At 36.3% G+C, this 24,129-nt stretch overlaps 1 protein-coding gene across 1 annotated transcript in view; it reads right to left on the reverse strand.

Moving 5' to 3' along the window:
- TMCO3 (transmembrane and coiled-coil domains 3) overlaps positions 1 to 24,129 on the reverse strand; it is a 119,562-nt gene that overhangs the window by 27,868 nt on the left and 67,565 nt on the right. The window contains exons 8-9 of the mRNA XM_007942380.1: positions 17,761 to 17,956; positions 1,595 to 1,745 (exon numbers count right to left, since the gene is read on the reverse strand). Coding sequence (XP_007940571.1) covers positions 1,595 to 1,745; positions 17,761 to 17,956 — 347 coding nt within the window. The remainder of the gene's footprint in view (positions 1 to 1,594; positions 1,746 to 17,760; positions 17,957 to 24,129) is intronic.

The following is a 24,129-nucleotide window of genomic DNA, read 5'->3' on the forward strand; positions in this document are numbered from 1 at the left end:
TCTCTGTGGGAGAAAGTTGAGGCAGTCTGCTTCCATAAAAATTTATAGTCTTTGAAACACTAGGGGCAGTTCTACTCTGTCCTACTGGGTCACTGTAAGTCAGAATCAACTCAATGCCAGTGGGTTTTTTTTGTCTTTTTTTGATTTGGGTGAAAATTCATATAGCAAATTGTTTTTCCAATTCAACAGTTTATTCAGGTTTTGTTTTGTGTCGTTGATTGCAATCCTCACAATACAACAATACTTCTCACTTCCTTCTCCCGGTTACCATTTCACCTAGTCCTTCTTTCCTATCCATTCCTGCCTTCTGAGCTTTATCCCTAGGCAAATGTTCTGCTTTTGATCTCTTATAGTTGACTGTTCTAAGGAGTGTGTAGCTCCTCCCTGGTATTACTGTTCACCTCATAGATCTGTGTTATTGGTTGGCTGAAAGTTGAACCCTGGGACTGAGTTCAGTTCCAAGCTTGATGGGTGACTAAGGGCCATAGTCTCAGGGGTTCCACCAGTCCCTACCAGACCAGTAAGCCTGTTTTTTTTTAAATTTTTTTTTTGTGATTTTGAGTTTTGTTCTACACTTTTCTCCCACTCTATTCAGAATCTCCTAATGTGATCCCTTGCTGAATACTTGGCAGTAGTAGCCAGGCACCATCTAGTTCTTCTGATCTCAGGGTTGTGGGGGCTAAGGTTCATGTGGTCTACTAGTCCCTTGGACTAATTGTTTCCATGTGTCATTGATTTTGACTCTTTTTTGCTCTAGACAAGAAGAGACTGATAGCTACACTTTAGATGGCCACTCACAAGCTTTTACGGCCCCAGTTGTTACTTACACCAAAGCAGGATGCAAAACAATGTCTCTGTGGACTACATTACGCCAATTGACCTTGAAGTCCTCCATGACTACAGTCCTGAATCCACAGGCCCAGCAACTCACTCTCTCAAGGTGTTTGGTTATGGCTAAGAAGTTTTCATAGGTTTGCCTCATTAGCTCTACTGTATATGGACATTTTCACATCACATACAGCGTGATCATTTCTACCTATGTATTCCCTTATATAGGAGCTCTGGTAGCATAGTGCCCAAGGCACTTGACTGCTAACCAGAAGGCTGATGGTTCAAACCCACCAGCCACTCCTCAGAAGGAAGGTTGGGCAATCCTACTTCTGTATGATACTGCCTCGGAAACCCAAGGAGGGTTTGCTATGAGTTGGGGCCGACTTGATGGCACATAACAACAACAACATCCCCTTATATATTAATGTTTGTTATTAGTGATAATGCAGTATTGTATATGTAATAAGTGTTTATCTTTGTTGTAATTCTTGTGCACCGTACTGTATATTCTTAATGCTAATAAAGTATGATAAGTAGTCAACTAACTAATGTCCTTCAGTGCATACTTTTTTCTAACATTTCTTCTAAGACTTTGAAAAAAAAATTGCTGACCACTAGCAATCAAACTTAAGATGTACTGAATAAAGTTAATTTTATAGAAACTGTTTTTACCATATAGAATATAAATATTAAATACATATTATAAACTTAATGCAATTAACAAATACAATTTGAAAATTATAATATAAAGAAAAAAGATTACCTATTGATGCAAAGAAAATGATAGCCAAAAAATCACGAATAGGTTCAATGTAAGACATAATTTCTTCAGTAACCATGTGACCTTGAGAAGAGATCAGTGCTCCAGCCAAGAAACAGCCCAGCTCCATAGAAACATCTAACAGCTCTGTGACCTGAGAAAGGGTGGAAGGATTAAACTTTTTACCAGAAATACATAGTACTGTCTTATTTAGCAACATTTTCAATTTTTAGTAAGATTTACATCCAGAGATGTCCTTAGATCTAGCAGAACCATCACAGTAATAACAATGAAACTATCTAGGAAATAAAAAAAATCATTGAAAAATTTATGTACAACCTGTCAAGTCCCTAATAAGGGCCTCTGTCGGGATGATCTGAGAGATGACATATGGCAGCTAATATTAGCTGAAGTAACAATACAGGAAAGAAAATTTTTTTTATATACTTGAAATAATCATTCATGTAGATTACTATGAGATTTCTGAAAGAGAATATTTTCTAAAATTTATTTTAAATATCTGTAATATGTATTTTTTGCCCTTGAATCAATGAACAGCCTGACTGTGTCATTAAAAACTAAATGTACATGTAATGCTGAACATAAACTCTTAAAATTAAAAAAAAAAAACCAAAACCGTATTGTACAAGAAACCATTCTAACACTCAAACTCAAACCACTTAAAGAAAGCAGATATGGGTTTTAGATGATGTGAAACCAGAGAAAAGCATCAATAAATCTAGAACCTACTAATTTTAATAACTTAATTATGTGAGATAGAAATGGTAAATTGAATAGTCATAATTTATTAGGGTTTCAATTACAATTCTGTTCAATGCAAAGCTTAACACAGATTTCCAGATGAAGAAAAGGCATTAATGATGCAAAACAACTTGCTTTTTTTTTCGAGAAAATAAAACTACAGAAGATAGCAACAACAGATAGATAGAAAGTGAACTTTTAAAGATACCACGTATCAAAAAACATCAAACAATTAGGAATTAATCTGACAAAACAAGTGTACAACCTCTACACTAACCACCATAAAACACCGCTGAGGAACAGTGACTGAAATAAACAGAATATATCATGTTCATTGCTTTGAAAGCTCATTACTACCAAAATGTCCATTCTCCCTCAACTGATACACAGATTCCCCAGAATTTTAATAAAATTTTTAATGTATGTGAGAACTGACAAACTGAACCTAAAAATTTATATGGAAATGGGAAAGACCATATGAATGGCCAACACAATCCTAACAGAAGAACAAAGTTGGGCACTTATACTACCAGATGTCAGGCTATGGTGTAGTCCAAGAATAGGTAAACAGATCAAGGAAACAAAATGGAGAATTTAGAAACAAACATGCACATATGTGGCTACTTGATTTTTGATAAGGTGACACTGCAGTATAGTGGGGAGAAGTCTTTTGAACAAATGATACTGGTAAATGCATATAAAAATACAGTTGTTCATCTCATGTCATAGACTAAAATCATTTCCAGATGGACTGTAGATCTAAATGAAAAAAGTAAAATAATCAAGCTCCTAGAAGATAACATAGAACATCTCCACGACCCAGAGATAGGCAAAGATCTTTTAAACAGAATGTAAAAAGTGCTAACCAGAAATAAAAGAATTGATAATTGGACTATATTAAAATTAAGAACTTCTGTTCATCAAAAATGCCATTGAGAGACTGAAAAGGCAAGTCACAAACTTAAAGATACTAGCAAAAATATAACTGACATAGACTATGGTTCAACCATTAAAAGGAGTGAATTATTGATGCATGCTGCAACTTAGATGAACCTTGAAAACATGCTAACTGAAAGAAGTCAGACACAAAAAGTGATCAACTCTATGATTCCATTTTTATGAAATATCCAGAACAGGCAAAGACACAGAGACAGAAAGTAGATTTGCAGCTGTCAGGGGATGGGTGGGAGGGGAAATTGGGAGATATGGAGTTTCCTTGGGAGTGATAGAAATGTTCTGGAATTAGACAGTGACAATGGTAGCACAGATATATGAAGACCATGAGGTGTACACTTTAAGATGGCTCAAATGGTAAATTTTATTTCAATTTAAAAATACATGTCATTGTTGTTGTTGTTGTTAGGTGCTGTCGAATTGGTTCCAACTCTTCGCAACACTATGGACAACAGAATGAAACACTGCATGGTTGTGAGCCATCCTCACAATTCTTGCTACACTTGAGCCCATTGCTACTTGGCAGCCACTTTGTCTATCTATCTTGTTGAGTGTCTTCCTCTTTGTTGCTGACCCTCAACTTTACCAAGCATGATATTCCTTTCCAGGGAATGGTCCCATCTGACAACATGACCAAAGGAGGTGAGACAAAGTCTGGCCATTCTCGCTTCCAAGGAGCATTCTGGCTGCACTTCTTCCAGGCCAGATTTGTTCATTCTTCTGGCAGTCCACAGTACTTTTAGTATTCTTCACCAACACCACAACTCAAAAACATCAACTCTTCTTCGGCCTTCCTTACTCATTGTCCAGCTTTAGCAAGCACACAAGGTAATTGAAAATACCATGGCTTGGATTACACACACCTTATCTTCAAAGCGACATTTTTGCTCTTCAGCACTTTAAAGAGGTCTTTTGCAGCAGATTTGCAGAGTACAATACAACATCTGATTTCTTGACTGCTGCTTCCATGGATATTGATTGTTGATTCAAGTAATATGAAATCTTTGACAACTTCAATTTTTCCTCCATTTACTGTGATGCTACTCATTGGTCTATTTGTGAGGATTTTCATTTTCTTTATGTTGAGGTTTAATCTATACTGCAGACTGTAGTCTTTAATTTTCATCAGTAAGTGCTTCATGTCATCTTCACTTTCAGCAAGCAAGATTGTGTCGCCTGTATATTGCAGGTTATTAATAAGTCTTCCCCCAATCTTGATGCCATGTTCTTCTTCATATAGTCCAGCTTCTCGGCTTGTTTGCTCAGCATACAGGTTGAACAATTACAGTGAAAGGATACAACCTCGACGCACACCCTTCTTGATTTTAAATCATGCAGTATCCCCTTGTTCTGTTCAAATGACAGCCTCCTGGTCCATGTGCAGGTTCCTCATGAACACAATTAAGTATTCTGGAATTCCCATTCTTCTCAATGTTATCCATAATTTGTTATGATCCACAAAATTGAACATTTTTCTACAGTCAACACCTTTCTGGTATTCTTTGCTTTCAGCCAAGATCCATCTGACATTGGCAATGTTATCCCTTGTTCCACATCTTCTTCTGAATCCAGCTTGCATTTCTGGAAGTTCCCAATAAACACACAGCTGTAACCGTATTTGAGTTATCTTCAGCAAAATTTTACTTGCATGTGGTATCAATGATATTGTTTGATAATTTCCATATTCATCTTTCTTTGGAAATGAGTACAAATATGTATCTCTTCCAGCCAGTTGGCCAGGCAGCTGTCTTCCAAATTTCTTGGCATAGCTGAATGCCTTTAGCACGGCATCTGTTTGTTCTAACAACTCAGTGGGTATTCCATCAATTCCTGGAGCCTTGTTCTTTGCCAATTCCTTCAGTGAAGCTTCGATTTTTTTCCTTCAGTACCACTGGTTCTTGATCATATGCCACCTCTGGAAATAGATGAACACTGACCAATTCTTTTTGGTACAGTGACTCAGTGTATTCCTTCCATCTTCTTTTGATGTTTCCTGCATCATTCAATATTTTGCCTATTAAAAAAAAAAACCAAATTCACTGCCATTAAGTTGATCCCAACTCATAGTGATTCCTCCTTGCATTTCCGAGGCAGTATCTCTATGGAAGTAGATTGTCTGGTCTTCCTTCTGAGGAGTGGGTGGTGGGTTTGAACCACCAGCCTTCTTGGTTAGCAATCAAATGCCTTAGATACTATGCCACCAGAGCTCCTATTTTGCCCAATCTTTCACTATTGCAATTCAAGCTTGATTTTTTTTTTTTTTTTAAAATCAGTTCTTTCAGCTTGAGAAATGCTGAGTGCTCTTCCCCTTTGGTTTTCTAACTCCAGGTTTTTGCACATTTCATTATAATAACTGACTTTGTCTTCTTGAGCTGCTCTCTGAAAGCTTCTGCTCAGTTCTTTTATCTTTTCATTTCTTCTATTTGCTTTAGCTACTGTGCACTCAAGAGCAAGTTTTAGAGTCTCTTCTGACATCCATTTTGGTTTTTTCCTTTCCTGTTTTTTAATCATCTTTTGATTTCTTCATATATGGTATTCTTGATTTCATCCTACAATTTGTCTGGTTTTTGGTCATTGGTGTTCAATGCATCAAATCTATTCTTCAGATGGTCTCTAAATTCAGGTGGGATATAATCAAGGTCATATATTGGCTCTTGTGGACTTGTTTTAATTTTCCTCAGCTTCAACTTGAACTTGCATATGAGCAATTGATGGTTTGTTTTACAGTCAGCTCCTGGCCTTATTTTGGCTGAAGATAATGAGCTTCTTCTTCACTTCTTTCCACAGATGTCGTTGACCTGATTCCTGTGTATTCCATCTGGTGAGATCTATGTGTACATCACATGTTGTTTATGTTGTTGAAAAAAGGTATTTGCAATGAATATGCCATTGGTCTTGCAAAATTGTATCATATGATCTCTGGTGTCATTTCTATCACTAAGGTCATATTGTCCAACACTGGTGATTCTTGTTTGTTTCCAACTTTCACATTCCAATCACCAGTAATCATCAATACATCTTATTTGGTCAATTTCAGACTGCAAAACTTCAAAAAATCTTTAATTTCCTCACCTTTGGCTTTAGCGGTTGGTGCATAAATTTGAGTAACAGTAGTGTCAACTGGTCTTCCTTGTAGGCATATCTTATCACTGACAGCATTATACTTTTCAGGATAGATCTTGAAACATTCTTTGTGACAATCAATGTCACACCATTCCTCTTCAGTTTGTCATTCCTGGTATAGATGATGTGATCATCTGATTTAAAATGCTGAAAACCAGTCCATTTCAGCTCATGAATACCTGGGATATTGATTTTTATGCATTTCTTTGACAACTTCCAATTTTCCTAGATTCACTCTGTATATTCCATGTTCTGATTATTAATGGATGCTTGGAGCTATTTCTTCTCATTTTGAGTCTTGCCCCATAAGCGAATGGAGGTCCCCAAAACTTTATTCCATCCACATCATTAAGGCTGATTCTACTTTGAGGAGGCAGCTCTTTACCAGTAATATTTTGAGTGCCTTCCCAACTGAGGGGTTCATCTTCTGGAACTATTTCAGACAGTGTTTCAGGGCTATTCATAAAGTTTTCCAGTAATATATCAGACAGTGTTTCACTGCTATTCATAAGATTTTCACTGGCCGATTCTCTGAGAAGTGGATGGTCCTTCCTTCTTTTCCATTCTGTCTTAGTCTGGAAGCTCCACTGAAACCTGTTCACCATGGGTGACCCTGCTGGTATTTGAAATATTGGTGGCATAGTCTCTATCCAGCTTCACAGCAACATGAAAGCCACCATAGCACAACAAACTAAGAGACAAGTGATGGAAAAAAATATATACACCTGGCAAATAATTTATTAGAATATAAACAGAATTACAAATCAGTAAGGGAAAAAAACAAAACAAAACAAAACCTAACAGAAAAATAATCTGAGGAGCGCGTAATAGGTACCTACCCAAAGAGGATCTCCAAATGGTTTATAAATATATGAGAAAAGTACTCAACATCAGTAACTTTTAGGAAAATGAAAATAAAATTCCAGTAAGATACCATTACCACCCACTAGAATGGCTAAAATTAAAGACTGACAATACTAAAGTGTTGAAGAGTATATGGAAAAGTGAACTCTCATACACAATGCTGGTGGGAGTGAAAACTGGCACAACCACCATGAGAAAACTAGCAGTAATTACTAGAGCTAAATACGTGTATATGCTATGATTCAGCAATCACCCTACTAGACATATACTCGTCAGACATGAAATCACATGTCAATCAAAAACACACGCAAGAATGTTTATAAAAGTTTTATTTATAAAAGCTCTAAATATAAACAAACCCTAATATCCTAATAAGGGTAAGTTGATAGCAGCTAACAAAAACAACATTCATACAATGGCGTATCACACGGCAATCAATGAAAAGTGAAAACTGATACACGAATTTTAAGAACAGCTTATAAACAAAATGCCCAGCACCTAGTATATATAGAAGGTGCTGAGTAAATTGTGCTGAGTGAACAAAGAAAGAAAACTGAGAATCAATGAATAAAAAATTATTTTAACTTATGTAGCCATCGGGAATAAAACATAATTTGTCCAGATAAGACAGCTTTACTGGATGCGCAAATAAATAACATGGTTGGCTACTAATCAAAAGGTTGGAAGTTCAAGTTCACCCAGAAGCACTTTGGAAAAAAAGCTTGGTGATCTACATCGAAAAAACAAGTCATTAAACACTGAGTGACTGAAATGATCAGATTAGCCTGGTAATTGTTAAACTGTTTATTGCTCATTCAGAATCATAATTTAGAATACTGCAACTAAATCTTCCCCTGGCAATCTCTTGGTATAATATGTGCAAACTAAAACTTTTTAATAAGGGAAGGTTAAATGCTTGGTTTAGGCAATGTCAGCTTCACTGGCTGCCACATTATGATGTTATGTATTTAATTTTATATTTTCAAAAACAAAACAAACAAACATCCCCACTTTCTAATACCTCGATTGGTAGAGTGGTTTGAAAAAGTGTAGGCTTTGGACTCAAGAAAGAAAGAAAACCCTATGGTGCACAATTCTACTCCAATACACATGAGGTTGCCATGAGTCAGGGTTGACTTGATGGCAACTGGCATTTTCAACCAGAAACATACTCTGGAATGGATAAAGTAATGTAAAAAAGCAATTAGGTCATATACTAGGAATAGTTTAAATTATTTTAAGTAGCTTGTGAGGATGGCACAGGACTGGACAGTGTTTTATTCTGCTGCTCAAAATAAAACCGTACAGGGTCACTATGAGCTGGAACTAACTCGACGGGACCTAACAACACAAGAAATGAGAAGGTTGAAACAGAAAAAGCAAAACTTAATCTCTTCCTGAGATTATAAAATATTAACAGGCAATTAAAACATATATAAGGAAATAATTTTTGTTAATTTTTTAAATTAAACATTATATTTTGAGGTAATTGTACATTCACATACAGTTGTAAGAAATAATACAGAAAGATAAAGGTAACTTTAACTATTTTTCCCCAGTGATAACATCTTGCCAAACTGTAGCACAGTATCACAACCAGAATACTAGTATTGATAGTTAAGGTATTTTACATCACTACAAAGATCTCAGGGAGCTCTGGTAGCATAGTGCCTAAGGCACTTGACTGCTAACCAGAAGGCTGGTGGTTCAAACCCACCAGCCACTCCTCGGAAGGAAAGTTGGGCAATCTACTTCCATAGTGATGCTGCCTCGGAAACCCAAGGAGGGGTCACTATGAGTCGGGTCTGACTCCATGGCACATAACAACAAGGATCTTTCAGATTGCTTTTTTCATGCATCCCCACTGACCTCCCCTCTACTCCCCCACCTTAAGGGCCGGTAGTCACTAATCTTTTCTACATTTTTATAATGCTGTCATTTCAACATTGTTATCTAAATGCAATCTATAATCAGTAACCCTTTGTGACTGGCTTTTTATCACTCTGTATGTAATTCTCTGATGATTATTCAGGTTGAGTGTATTAAAATTTAATTGCTGAGTAAATATTCCAGGGTACTGGTGAAGAATATTGAATACATCATGGACTGCCAGAAGAATGAACAAATCTGTCTTGGAAGAAGTGCCACCAAAATGCTCCTTAGAAGTTAGGATGGTGAGATCTTGTCTCACTTACTTTAGTCATGTTATTTGAAGGGACAATGCTTGATAAAGCAGAGGGTCAGTGAAAAAGAGGAAGATCCCCAGTGAGATGGAATGACACAGTGGCACAACGATGGCTCACACACAGCAACAACTGTGACAATGGTGCAGGACTAGGCAGCGTTTCATTAGGGTTGCTATGAGTTAGCCCTGACTTGATGACACCTAACAACAACAAAATAACAGTTTCATGGTAGAAGAAGCCTAGGGAGTACAAGTGCTTTGCAATTTGCTAACCAAAAGGTTAGTGGTTGGAACTCACTCAGTGGCTCTGAAGAAGAAAAGGAGTGACAATCTGCTACTGTACAGATTACAGCCAAGGAAACCCTTATGGAAACTTTCACCTAAAACATAACAAAATGTTCAAACAAACAAACAAACAAACAAAACAAAAAACACCATATCCTTGGGGTCTAAGCTTGCAAGCAGCCATCTAAGATGCAACAACTGATTTTTTCCTCATCCAGAGCAAGGAAGAATGAAGAAAACCAAAGACACATGGAAACAATTAGTCCAAGGGACTAGTGGATCACAAGAACCTCAGCCTACATTACTGTGAGACCAGAAGAACTAGATGGTACTTGGCTACCACCATCAACCATTCAGAAAGGGATCAAAATAGGAGATAGTTTTTCCACCATGTTAAGAGAATACACTTTACATGATTTCAGTTCTTTCAAAGTTGTTGACATTCCTTTTATGGCCCATGATGCAGTTTATAGTAGATGTGTGACGGTCACTTGAAAAAAAAATGTGTATTCTGTTGTTGGATTTGAGTGTTCTATAAATGTCTATTTGATCTTGTTGGTTGGTAAAGCTTAATTCTTCTATATCCTTGCTGATTTTCTGTCTAGTTGTTCTATCAACTGTTAAGGAAGGGGTGTTGAAGTCTGTAATAAAAATTGTGGATTTGTCTATTCTCCCTCTGGTTCTGTGAGTTTTTGGTTCACATATTTTACAGCTCTGTTATTTGGTGCATACACATTTCCAAACTATAATTTCTTGGTAGATTGATCATTTTGCTACAAAATGTCCTTTTCTGTCACTGGAAATTTTCTCTGTAATAACATCTACTTCATCTGATACGAACATAACTACTCCTGCTTTATTTGATTAATGTCTGCAAGACAAATCTTTTTCATCCTTTTACTTTCAACCTACCTATATTATCATATTTAAATTGAGTTTCTTATAATATCATATGGTTGGATCATCTGTGTATGTATGTATCATGGTAAAATATATGTAATATAAAAATTTTCCATTTAACCATTTTTAAGTGTACAATTCAGTTACATTAACTTTCAAAATGTTGTGTATTCATCACCACTATGGATCATGTTTTTTGATACAATCTGCCCATTTCTATCTTTTAATCAGTGTGTATGGGCTTTTACATTTAATGTAATTATTAATGTTAGGGCTTAAGTTTGATTTTTTTTATTATTATTATCTCTCTGTTTTCTTTTTCCTGTTTTTCTATTTAAACATAATTTTAGAATTCCATTTTGCTTTGTCTATAGTGTTTGAGTATATTTCTTTGTACTTTTCTTTATACTTTTTGAGTATATTTTGTTACTGTAGGTACTACATTTTATGTATGTTGTTGTTGTTAGGTTTTGTTAGGCTCCGAGTCATAGTGACCCCATGTACAACAGAACAATACACTGCCTGGTCCTGCCATAGCTTCAAAACCCTTGCTAAATTTGAGCCCATCATTGCAGCCACTGTTGCAATCCACCTCACTGAATCCCCTTCTTTGCTGACCCTCTACTTTACCAAGCATGATATCCTTCTCTAAGGAATGGTCCCTTCTGACAACATGACCAAAGTAGGTGAAATGAAGTCTGGCCATTCTTGCTTCTAAGGACATTCTAGCTGCACTTCTTCTAGGACAGATTTGTTTGTTCTTCTACAGAATCCTTCAATATTGCAACTCAAGGCTTGAACAGCTTGAGAAATGCTGAACATGTTCTTTCATTTTGATTTTCTAACTTCAGGTCTAGTAGTCCATGGTCCATTAAATATTCATCGACACCACAATTCAAATGCATCAATTATTCTGCTGTCAGTTATCATGATGTTGCTTATCAGTCCAGTTATGAGGATTTTTGTCTTCTTTCTGTTGAGACATAATCCATACTGAAGACTGTAGTCTTTAATCTTCATTATTAACTGCTTCAAGTCATTTTCACTTTCAGCAAGGAAGGCTGTGTCACCTGCATATTGCAGGTTGTTTATGAGTCTTCCTCCAATCCTGATGCCGTATTCCTCTTCATATAGTCCAGTTTCTTGGATTATTTGCTCAGTGTACAGACGAATAAGTATGTGAAAGGATACAACCCTGACATATACCCTTCCTGATTTTAAATCATGCAGTATCCCCTTGTTTTGTTTGAATGACAGACTCTTGGTCTATGCACAGCCTTCTCATGAGAACAATTAAGAGTTCTGCAATTCCCATTCTTCTCAATGTTATCCATAATTTGTTATGATCCACACAGTCGAATGCCTTTGCATAGTCAATGAAACACAGGTATACATCTTTCTGGTATTCTCTGTTTTCAGCTAAGATCCATCTGACACCCGCAGTGATGCCCCCTCATTCCACTTCTCTTTTGAATCCAGCTTACATTTCTGGAAGTTCCCTGTCAATATACTGCTGCAACGATTTCAGAATTATTTTCAGCAAGATTTTAGTTGCATGTGATATTAATGATTTTGTTCAATAATCTCCACATTCTGTCGGGTAACTTTTCTTTGGAATGGGCACAAATATGGATCTATTCTAGTCAGTTGGCCAGGTAGCTGTCTTCCAAACTGCTTGGAATAAATAAGTAAGCACATCCAATGCTGCACCCATTTTGTTGAAAAATCTCAATGGGTATTCCATCAATTCCTAGAACCTTGTTTTTTTGCAAATTACTTCAGTGCAGTCTCAACTTTTTCCTTCAATACCATTGGTTCTGGATCATATGCTACACCTGAAATAGCGGACACTGACCAATTCTTTTTGGTACAGTGGTGACTCTGTGTATTCCTTCCATCTTCTTTTAGATGTTTCCTGCATCACATCATTCAGTATTCTGCTCATAATAAACCAAAATCCAAACTCACTGCCATCAAGTCAGTTCTTACTCATAGCGACCTCCATTGGGTTTCTGAGGCTTAAATCTTTATGGAAGTAGATTGCTCCATTTTCCTTCTGTAGAGTGGCTGGTGGGTTTGAACTGCCAACCTTCTGGTTAACAGTCCAATAATGCCTTAGGCACAATGCCACCAGAGCTCTACAGAATCCTTCAATATTGCAACTTAAGGCTTGAACAGCTTGAGAAATGCTGAACATGTTCTTTCATTTTGATTTTCTAATTCCAGGTCTTGCACATTCACGATAATACTTTACTTTGTTTTCTCAAGCTGCCCTTTGAAATCTTCTGTTCAGGTCTTTTATTTCAGCATTTTTTCCATTTACTTTAGCTACACTATGTTCAAAAGCAAGTTTCAGAGTCTCTTCTGACATCAATTTTGTCTTTTCTTCCTTTCCTCTCTTTTTAATGACCTTTTGCTTTCTTCATGTAGGGCTTTTTTTTTTTTTTTTTTTTTTAATTGTGGTTTGGGTGAAAATTTATAGAGCAAATTCACTTTCCATACAGCAATTCACATACACTTTATCTCGTGATATTGACTACAATTTACCACAATGTAACAGCTCCTCTCCCACTTCCTCCCGATAGTTACCTCTTCCCTGGTCCATCCCTCCATGCACTCCTGCCCCCTGAGCTGTCTCCCTGTGCATAAGCAGCCCTTTTTTCTCCCATGACTGTTCTCTCTGAGGAGTATATCTACCTCAGGTAAACATTCAACTCATATGCCTGTCTTTTATTTGGCTGGAAGCATGTAGGGCATTCTTGATATCATCCCACAACTTGTCTGGTCTTCAGTCATGGGTGTTCAATGTGTAAAATCTATTCTTCAGATGGGCTCTAATTTTAGGTGGGATATAATCAAGGTCATATTTTGGCTCTCATGGACTTAGGCCTTGTTTTGACTGAAGATACTGAGCTTCAACATCACCTCTTCCCACAGATAGAGCTGATCTGATTTCTGGGTAGTCCATCTGGTGAGGTCCACCTGTCCAGTACCATTTATGTTGTTGAAAAAAGGTATCTGCAGTGAATAAGTCATTGGTTTTGCAAAATTCTATCATGCGATCTCCAGCATCATTTCTATCACCAAGGCCATCTTTTCCAACTATTGATGATTCTTCTTTGTTTCCACCTTTTGCATTTCAATCACCAATAACTATCAATGCATCTTGATTCTTGATTGCACGTTTGGTCAATTTCAGACTGCAGAAGTTGGAAAAAAATCCTCAACTTCTTCATTTCTGTCTTTAGAGGTTGGTGTTTAAATTTGAGTAATTGTAGTAGTAGTGGTCTTCCTTCTAGGTGTATGGCTATTATCCTATCACTGACAGCACTGTACTTCAGGATAGATATTGAGATGTTCACTTTGATTATGAATGCAATGCCATTCCTCTTTAATTTGTCATTACCCACACTGTAGTCCATATGGTTGTGTGACTCAAAATGGCCAATTCCAGTCCATTTCAGCTCACTAATACTTAGGATATAGATCTTTATGCATTCCATTTCATTTCTGACAAATTCCAATTTTCCTAGATTCATACTTTGTACATTCCAAGTTCCGATTATTAATGAATGTTTGCTGCTGCTTCTTCTCTTTTCAAGTCATGCCCCATCAGCAAATAAAGGTCCTGAAAGCTTTACTACATTCATATCATTAAAGTCAACTCTACATTGGGGAGGCAGCTCTTTCCCAGCCATATATTGAGTGCCTTCCAAACCAAGGGGCTTATCTTCCAGCACTATATCAGACAATGTTTCAGAGTTATTCACACGCTTTTCCAGTAATACATCAGACAGTGTTTGACTGCTATTCATAAGGTTTTCAGAGGCCAGTTTTTTCCAGAAGTGGATGGACCCATCCTTCTTCCCAGTTTGTCTTCATCTGGAAGGTCTACTGAAACCTGTCTATACGGTGACTCTGCTGGTATTTGAAATACTGGTAGCATAGCCTCAAGCCTCACAGCAACATGCAAGTCACAGTAGAACAAACTGACAGACAAATGGTGGTATTTTATAAATATATATATATTTATATACATGCAATCTACAACAGTCTACTGATGTCTTCATTATAGCAGTTCAAATGAAGTAGAGAAACCTTATCATTCTTTATATCCTGTTACCTGCCTATTTATAATTATCTTAAATATTTCCTCTATGTAACTTTAGAAAATCAGTCAGTTGTGTAATTTTTTAATCCAACTCTCAAAATACAACTTAAAAAATTCAAATGGAGAAGAAAGCTTAATGTATTTATTCATATTTTTGTTTACTATGTTCCTTCTTCCATCCTGATATTCCAAAGTTTCTTCTTTTGTTGATTTCTGTTCTGTTTAGAAAACTCCTATTAGCCATTCTTTTACAGTAGGTCTGCTGGTGACAAATTCTTAGTTTTTATCCATCCGAGAATGTCTTGACTTCCCATCATTTGTTAAGTATATGTCTGCCAGGTATACAATTCTGGATTCACAGCTCTTTTCATTCAGCACTTCAAAAATACTGTGCTCCTCTTCACTCGCATCCTTATTTTGGATAAGAAATCGGCTATCATTTGAATTGTTTTCCCCTTATGAAGGTCATTTTTTTTTTTTTCTAAACCATTTTGCCATTGTGAAGATTTTTTTTCCCTATTTTTAATTTCCATAAGTTTAATTATGATGCATCTTGGTGAGGACTTTTTTTGGGTTTATCTTGTTTGGTGTTCACCTGGATTCTTAAATCTGTAGGTATATATGTCTTTTACCAATTTTGGGATGTTTTCAGCCATCATTTCAAACTCTCTGCTCTATTTCCAGGACTCCTATGACAGAAATGTTAGATCTTCTGTTTTATAGTCCAATAGGTCCCTGAGGTTATGTCAATATTTCTTTTCAATCTATTTTTTCTGTTGTTCAGATTGGGCAATTTCTATTGTTCTATCTTTTAACTCACTAATTCTTTCCTCTATCCCCTCCATTCTGCAGTTGAGCACATCCAAAACAACCTCAGTGCCATTGAGTTCATTTTGACTCATAACAACCTCATAGGACAAAGTAGAACTGTCCCAAAGGGTTTCAGGCTGTAAATCTTTACAGGAACAGACTGCCACATCTTTCTACTAAAGAGTGGCCAGTGGGTTCAAACAGCTGACCTTTTAGTTAGCAACCAAGCACTTTAACCACTGTACCACCAGAGCTTCTAAGCTAAATCCATTGAGTTTTGTTGTTGTTGTTGTTACTCTTTTTCAGTTCTAAACTTTCATTTGGTCCTTCTTTATATCTTCTTTTTTTTTTTGAGATTTTCTATTTTTTCATTTGTGTCAAATTGTTTCATAACTGCTCCTATGATTATTTTTATGATAGCCCTTAAAATCCCCGTTAGATAAATTGGACATATGTGTCATCTCAGTGTTGGCATATGTTTCTTGATTTTTTTTTTTTCTCATTCAATTTGACATCTTACTGGTTCCTGATATAACAGATATTTGACTAACACCTGAACTATATTATGTCATGAGATTCTGGATCTTATTTAAGCTTTTTGTCTAAATTGGCTTTCTTTAACACTGTTCTGGCAAAGAAAGGTATAACTTCACCTTGTTACTATAATGTGGAAAAAGAAGTCCAGGTTCTTCACTTATCCTCTGTTGACTCCCAAGGAGGATGCATGTGTGGCTCTCCAGGTGGTCAGAATAGACACTGTGGGGCATCAGAAGGCTGAAAGGGAGAGCTCCTTAATGATTTGCAATGTTGAAAGTCCAGGCTCCCTACTTGGCCTTCTCTGACACCAATCTGGCAGGGATGCTGGGATGCGTTGTACAGCCCGGTAAGGGTAAAAGTCTAGGCTTCCCACTTGGCCTTTGTGGTATTTCACTGGAGTAGGGTGATTATTGACTGAAAGTACTATCCTTCTAGGCTTTCCCTTTCCTGGAGCTTTTGCCAGAGTGAACAGGGTTTTGTTGGGGTTTTTTTGGTTTATACATGTTGGTGTTTCTGGGTTGCTGGCTTCTTCAGCTCCACAGCTGTGATACATGAAGCAAAATGAAACTCACCTATATTATTCCTTAGCCCCTGAGTTCTTTAACCAGTCTGTCTTCTTTCTTTATCTTTCAGAATTTTCTCAGTTTTATATACAATTTTCAGGACTTTTAGGGGGTTTTGTTGTTGTTGTTGTTGTTATGTGCCGTCAAGTCGGCCCCGACTCATAGCGACCCCTCCTTGGGTTTCCGAGGCAGTATCACTACGGAAGTAGGATTGCCCAACCTTCCTTCCGAGGAGTGGCAATTAATGTATAGGGGGAAAAAAAAAGTCTATTCCATCTTCCTGGAAGTAAAAGTATGGTAATTCACTTTCAGAAGGATCTAAGTTTTTCATGATCATCATTCTTGAGTTAATAAAATTAAGGAACCATCAGAAATAAAAATATTTAGGAAAGCAATTTGGAGACAGTTTACTGCTACTTTTTAGCATAAAATCATCTTTGCTTTTGTAAAATTATGAGTGCTGCATTATTAATATGAATAACATAAGCTAATTTAATTAAGGAAATACTGTTCATATTTACACTATTTGTTAGTCTAACAGTATTTTCCCTCATCTACCATGAAAAGCTTGTTCTTCAGTTAAAGAAAATCTGCTCTCAAAAATAACATATTAAAATTCTCACATTACAGCAATAAAACTTTCACTGTTTACTAACTTGTTACTATCAAATATAACTAAAATTTATTTTTAAAATGTTAATTTTCTATTTTAGATGCAAAGCTATTTGAAAGTTTCAAACAGAGTAGAATGATTTGACATTGGTTTTTACCTGCTTGTAAGTACATTTGTTTACTTAATCCCCCTCAGTAACCATGTGATAACTTGAGATCACTTCCAAATAAAATTTTGGCAAACTGCTTAAAAAATGAGTCAAAATAATAACATGTTTAGCTCATTGTATTACATTTTTTATGGGTAGCACAATAAAATGTATAAAATAAAAAATACAAATAAATGTTTTAAACATTTAACCAGTATTAAAATTAAAAGATACCAAGAATTGATCATGAGCTTTCAGTGAAACAGACTATATAAATCAGATTATATAACATATATAGATATTTTGAGAATTACCGTTAACATTAAAAAGATGAAAGCAGTTATTCCTAAAATTAGGATTTCTTTGTTCCCTTTGCTTTCCATATGCAGCTTTCGATAATATGGTCCTATTAAGTAAGTCTTCATAACAAGACATAAAAGAAAAACAGCTGCTAGTGAAAAGAGAATTTGACCAATCAAAACCAGTATTCGCAGTATTTCCATGAAAATGCTAGGAAAGAAAGAAAAAAAAAACAAAAACACATGTTATTTCATCTTTAAAACACAATTCTCTAAAATCCAGGAAAATGATCTTACACTTTTTTTCCTTTATAATGTTACAAACTAAATTACCCCAATAGTACAGTTTTATTCCCAAATGCTAAATAAAACCTAGTAATAATATTTCTCTCAGAAATTGAGTTACTTGAATCAAACACTGAGGCTGAATTGTTTTGCAATCAGTATTTTGGAATAAAGACATTTTCTAGGATGTAAAAAACTTTTGACTGACAATTTTTAATTCATAATCAATGATTGATAATCAAATTCTTAATCAGAAATTAACCTCCATTTGATGTTCTTTGTAAGGCAATAGTTACCCTGTAGTATTACACTCAGTTTCACTATCGGAAGCATGACTAAAGAACTCTAGCAACTTTCGGCAAAATATTTCCTTATCACAAGCCAGAATTTTGCATTTCATGTCGATTATTTAGTCACAGAAAAAAGATATTCTTTACTAAGTCTTTTAAAATACATATTCTATTCAGATCTTTGATATATTCTTAAAATGACAGCTTAATGACTTTCACAATAAATGCATGAATTTTATTTGTGGTACATGCAATATTTTTTAAACTTAGCTTTCTGACATATTTAGAAAAAAATCAGTCCAAAATTCCGGTTTAAAAATTTCTTATCAATGGAAGAATATATATCTGGTTACTAAGGAAGTATTTGTCACTGCAGTTAGACTTAAAACAGCAGTGCTAGAAACACAAATTTCAAATTGCCACATACCTTAGAAGTATTAGAAGAGCTGGGCTTAAAACAAAGAAAGGTGGGATGAATAAATCAATAATGGGTAAGCAAATAGGAAAAAGTCTGCTAGTCATTCTGAAAGACTACCTTTGTTCATTAAGAGGGTGAGCCAATGTGAGAAATAAGGAACTGAAGCACTGGCAAGAATAGAAATTTGTTCACTGGTATAGAATAAAATATATCAGTTTACCCAATATTCATGACCAGTCTCCCACAACCCAGTAAAATCTTTCAAGCCAAGTCATGCTTGATTGTTTTCTTTCCCTTGCTTTATATATCAATACATCAACAAGTTCTCTACTCCTAAAACTTGGCCTGAATCTGGCCTTTATGTCCATCACTTATCACCAGCCCATTGTCTAACAAGCTACCATCACGTTTGTCCTACAGCACTCCAATAACTTCCTAACTGATCTTATCCACTATTACCCCACTATAATCCACTTTTCAAAAGAGGCCAAACATGTTAAGGACATCAATCAGATGTTCTAAAGCTTCTTAAGACATTTAAATGAAACTCAAACTTCTGTCCTTTGTTGGCACATTTCATCTCACCCAACTCTCCCCTTATCCACAGAACAGCTGCTTTTTGTTTCTTCTGACAGGCCAACCTCCCTCTAGCTGTAGGGCATGTGCACCAGGCTCCCTCTGCTGGAATGCTCCTCCTGATTTCCCTCACGTGACTGGCTCATCTGTATTCTTCAGATTTCAGCCTAAATATCAACTACTCAGAGGCCTTTGCAAATCTGAGGTAGTAATCTATTATTCATAAACAAATTATTCTACATCATACTACTCATCACACATTTCTCTATGATAGGAAATTTTTCTTGGTTACTATTAATTTATCGTTTGTTCATTATCTTTTCCAAACAGGACATGAGAGTAAAGACATTCTTTACCATTTTCACCTCTGTCTCCGAAGAATCTAGAATAATGCATGTCACATTATAGGTATTCTAGTTTCAGTCCAGTTTTATTTAGCTAGATAAAAAGATTCATAAGGAATTTAAGATCTGCATTTGTCATAACAATCTTTATGCCAATCCTTCCTATGAGACAAGCACAATTACTATCCCTATTTTACAGATGAGAGAGTAGAGGCAAAAATCACATCTGGTAGCACAGTGCCTAAGGCATTTCACTGCTAACCAGAAGGCTGGCGGTTCAAACCCACCAGCCACTCCTCGGAAGGAAGATGGGGCAATCTACTTCCGTAGTGATACTGCCTCGGAAACCCAAGGAGGCGTCGCTATGAGTCGGATCCAACTCAATGGCAAATAACAACAACAACAAGTAGGGCAAAAGCTGGGGACAAGCTCCGCTGGCCTGGCTCCAGAGACTGTGGCTTAATCACTATATAAGCTACTCTGTAATTATCATCTCTAGTTTGGATTTCTATGTATCTATAGATACATCAATTAAATATACTTTGGTGAGGTGAAAATATTCCAAAGAAAGGTACAAAATGAAAAGCTAAAGTCTTAGACTACTCCAATCTCTTCTAAAGATAATCACTGTTACTAGTTTCCGATTACTACTAGTTAAATTTCATGCCTGTCCACATATATTCTATTCTTAATTTACACAAATGGGATCATGACGTATATACTATTTTGGATCTGTATTTTTTCACTTATTTTGGAAAATTTTCTTTTCTCAGCATATGCCGCATTTGTTTTAATGGCTCAATAGTATCCCATCATATGGATGTACTATAATTTACTAGGGAGATCTGGTGGTGTAGTGATTAAGGCTACAAATTAATCTGACTGCTAATCAGAAGGCTGGCAGTTCAAACCCACCAGCCACTCCTCAGAAGGAAGATTGGGCAATCTACTTCTGTAGTGATGCCCCCTTAGAAACCCAACTTGATGGCAATGAGTTTGGTTTTTTGGTTTTATAATTTACTTAGTCAGGTATATGCTGATAGATTCTTGGTTGGTCTAGATTCTTTCTATGTTGAAGTGATGATAAGCTTTTGTGAGCATATTAGAAGACAATAGTGGTGTTGTTTGGTAGAGGATAAGCAGCTTTTACATGATGATAGATTCTGCCAAACTGGCTGCCAGGAAGGCTGATTCAATTTCTACTCCCATCACAACCCACAAGAATGCTTATTTCTGAAAACTGAGTATCATCCACCTTTTGAACATTTATAAACTGATGGGTAAAAAGTACCATTTGCCTTTATGTGTGAAGGTTAGCATTTATTTTATTCATTTCTATGTTAACTGCTTATATCTCTTACCCATGTTTAAACTAAGTTACTCATATTTTTCTTAATTTGTGTATTATTTAGAAAATAAGTAACTTAATCCTCTGTCTTTAGTATATGTATAAATGTCTTTTTCTAGTTTGTCCTTAGCTTATCAAATATATATATATGCACAGGTGTATGCTTATATATCTGTGTGTGTGTGTGTATATGCATATGTATGTGTGTATTTAAACATTAGAAGTTTTAATTTTAATGTAGTGAAATTTGTTACTTTTCTTTTCCTTTATGGACTCTGGATTCTGTATCCTGCTTGAAGCTGAAAAGTCTTCCCATCTTCATTATAAATAAATTCCCTCCTACTTTCTTTTAGAACTTCCATGGTTTTGCAAGATTTTAATTGTAATAATTCAAATCATTTTATATTTTAGTAATCTTATTTATCACAGCTTTCTGTGTTGTGCTCTTTACCTATAAGATATTTTGGAAAAAGAGTTAATCTTTCCTTTTAGAAACACCAAGATTAATTCTGCATGATGTTTAACAAAAAGGCAAAGTTTATATTAACTTTAAAACTGAATTTATTCTTTTAATATTTGTTTAAAATTTAATATTTGTATAGAATTTCCCTGGTTATCAAAATTAGAAGAGAATTTTTCCAAAATCATGGAAAAGTATATACAGCTGACAATAAATCAACACAAATCTACTACTCTACTAAACCAAAAAAAAAAAAAAAAGAAACCAAACTCACTGCCATCGAGTCGATTCTGACTCATTGAGACTTCCTTCAGGTTTCCGAGGAGGTAAATCTTTATGGAAGTAGACTGCCCAGTCTTCCTTCCAAAGTGGCTGGTGCGTTTGAACCACCAACCTTCTGGTTAGCAGTTGTGGTAGTTATGTTTGTGTGACAACTTGGCTGGGTGTGGTTGAATGGCTGGGCAGCTGGTGGTAGTTGTGGTAGTTATTCCCCATTATGAGACTGGCAATCAACTCCATGGTGGGAACAACCACAAGCAGCTGAGTAGCTGCCTTTGGGATGCGGTCTGCTTCCTGTAAGTAAGGAGAAGCCTTGGGAATGGTCTCTAGCCTATGGCACGCTTGGACCCTGTGTGTAGCTGTGTCACTGTTCAGCAGCCTGCCGTGCTCTGCCGACCTTGGGACTTACAATGGACTGTGGTAGTTGGAGCTGTGTGTCAACTTGGCTGGACCACAATTCTGTGTGGTTTAAGCAGTTGTGATGTGGTTATTCCCATGATGGGATCAGAGGAACATGTTTTGAGCAGCCAATCCACTGAAAGGGAGTTTCCCTAGGGGTGTGGCCTGCTTTCAGTATATTTATGGACATCCTCAGAAAAGAGACATTCTTCTGTGGATCAGGATTCTGTTGTGCTGCCTAAAACTGTCCATGAGAGAACAATCCACCATTCGGCCTGGAGATCTTGGATTTGTTATTCATTGGAGTCAACAGCCAGTATACTGCCTGCCAACCTTGAGCTCCTCAGCCCCTGCAGCTGCGAGTCAGGAAAAGCCTCCAGCTTGACCTTTGATCCAAGAACTTTGGACTTGCCAGCTTCTATAAGTGTGTGAGCCATTCTACTAAGATAAATTTCTCTTTCTCTCTCTATATATAAGCTTTACTGGTTTTGTTTCTCTAGAGAACCCAGTCTAACACAGCAGTCAAATGCCTTAGGCACTATGCCACCAGAGCTCCTTACTACTCCACTAGTAGATAATGATTGTTAACATCTTGTAACATATATTACTAGTTTCTCTATTCATGTAGTTTATTCAACATCTTTATGTAGTTGAAATAAAATTGTACATAATTTGAACATCTTTTTGAGATTAATTCATATACAATTCACTCACTTATGTGTACAATCCAATGGTTTGTAATATATTCATGGAGCTGGGCAACAGCATCACCATAATCAATTTTAGAACATTTTGATCACTTCACAAAGAAACCCTGTAGCAGTCATTCCACATTTTCTCTCATTTTCCCCATTCCCAGACAACCACTAATCTACTTTCTGTCTCTCTGGAAATGCCTATTTTGGACATATCATGTAGATAAAATTATATAATATGTGGCCCTTTGGAGAGCTCTGGTGGCGTAGTGCCTTAGGCATTTGACTGCTAACCAGAAGACTGGCGGTTCAAACTCACTAGCCACTCCTCGGAAGGAAGGTTGAGCAATCTATTTCCGTAGTGATACTGCCTCAGAAATCCAAGGAAGGGTTGCTGAGTTGGATCTAACTGCACGGCACTGAGTTTGGTTTTTGGTTTGGTGGCCCTTTGTGGTTATCTTTTTTAACTTAGTGTAATATTTTCAAGGTTTACTCATGTTGTAAGATGTCAGTAGTTCATTCCTTTTAATGGCTGAAAATATTCCACTGTACAGATAAGCCACATTTTATTATTCATTCATTAACTAATGGACATTTGGGTTACTTCCATTTTTTAGTTATTATGAATAATGCTGCTATGAACATTCATGTACATGTTTTCATTTTTCTTGTGTATATACCTAGGAGTGAAATTACTAGGTTATATGGAACTCTAAGTTTATATTTGAGGAGTGTTATATAAAATTTTGATTCTGCTTTTTAAAGTTTAACGTTACAAATAGAACATTTTCTCACATCATTAAAACTCTTTGAAAATATGAAGTTTCATGCCTGAATTGGAACACTTTTTTAATGGCATCAATACTATACTGGATTAATTTTTTTTAATTACAGAAATGGAAAAGAAAAACTCTTTAACATTTTCTAATTGAGTAAAGGTCATACAGCAATATTTTATGTATCTATAACTGAAAAGAAAGGTGAAAAATAAATATAATATTTATGTTTTATAAATGTCCTATAAACTTTGACCAAGGCTCTACTTGGGAAGAGCGGGAGAAAGGGGTAAAACCCAGTCACTAGTGCTCAGATGGCTCCCTCGTTACCCTCCCAAGAGGGACCGGGTCTCCGGGAGCAAGGTAAGCACGGGCGGGCTGGTGCTTACTCACTGATCTTCACTGAACACTTTCCCTTGTTACCCTCCCAAGAGGGACCGGGTCTCTGGGAGTAAGGTAAGCACGGGCGGGCTGGTGCTTACTCACTGATCTGCACTGAACACTTTCCCTTGTT

Source organism: Orycteropus afer, unplaced genomic scaffold, assembly GCF_000298275.1.
Source record: "Orycteropus afer afer isolate SDZICR_OR568_19922 unplaced genomic scaffold, OryAfe1.0 scaffold00089, whole genome shotgun sequence".
Classification (NCBI taxonomy): domain Eukaryota; kingdom Metazoa; phylum Chordata; class Mammalia; order Tubulidentata; family Orycteropodidae; genus Orycteropus; species Orycteropus afer.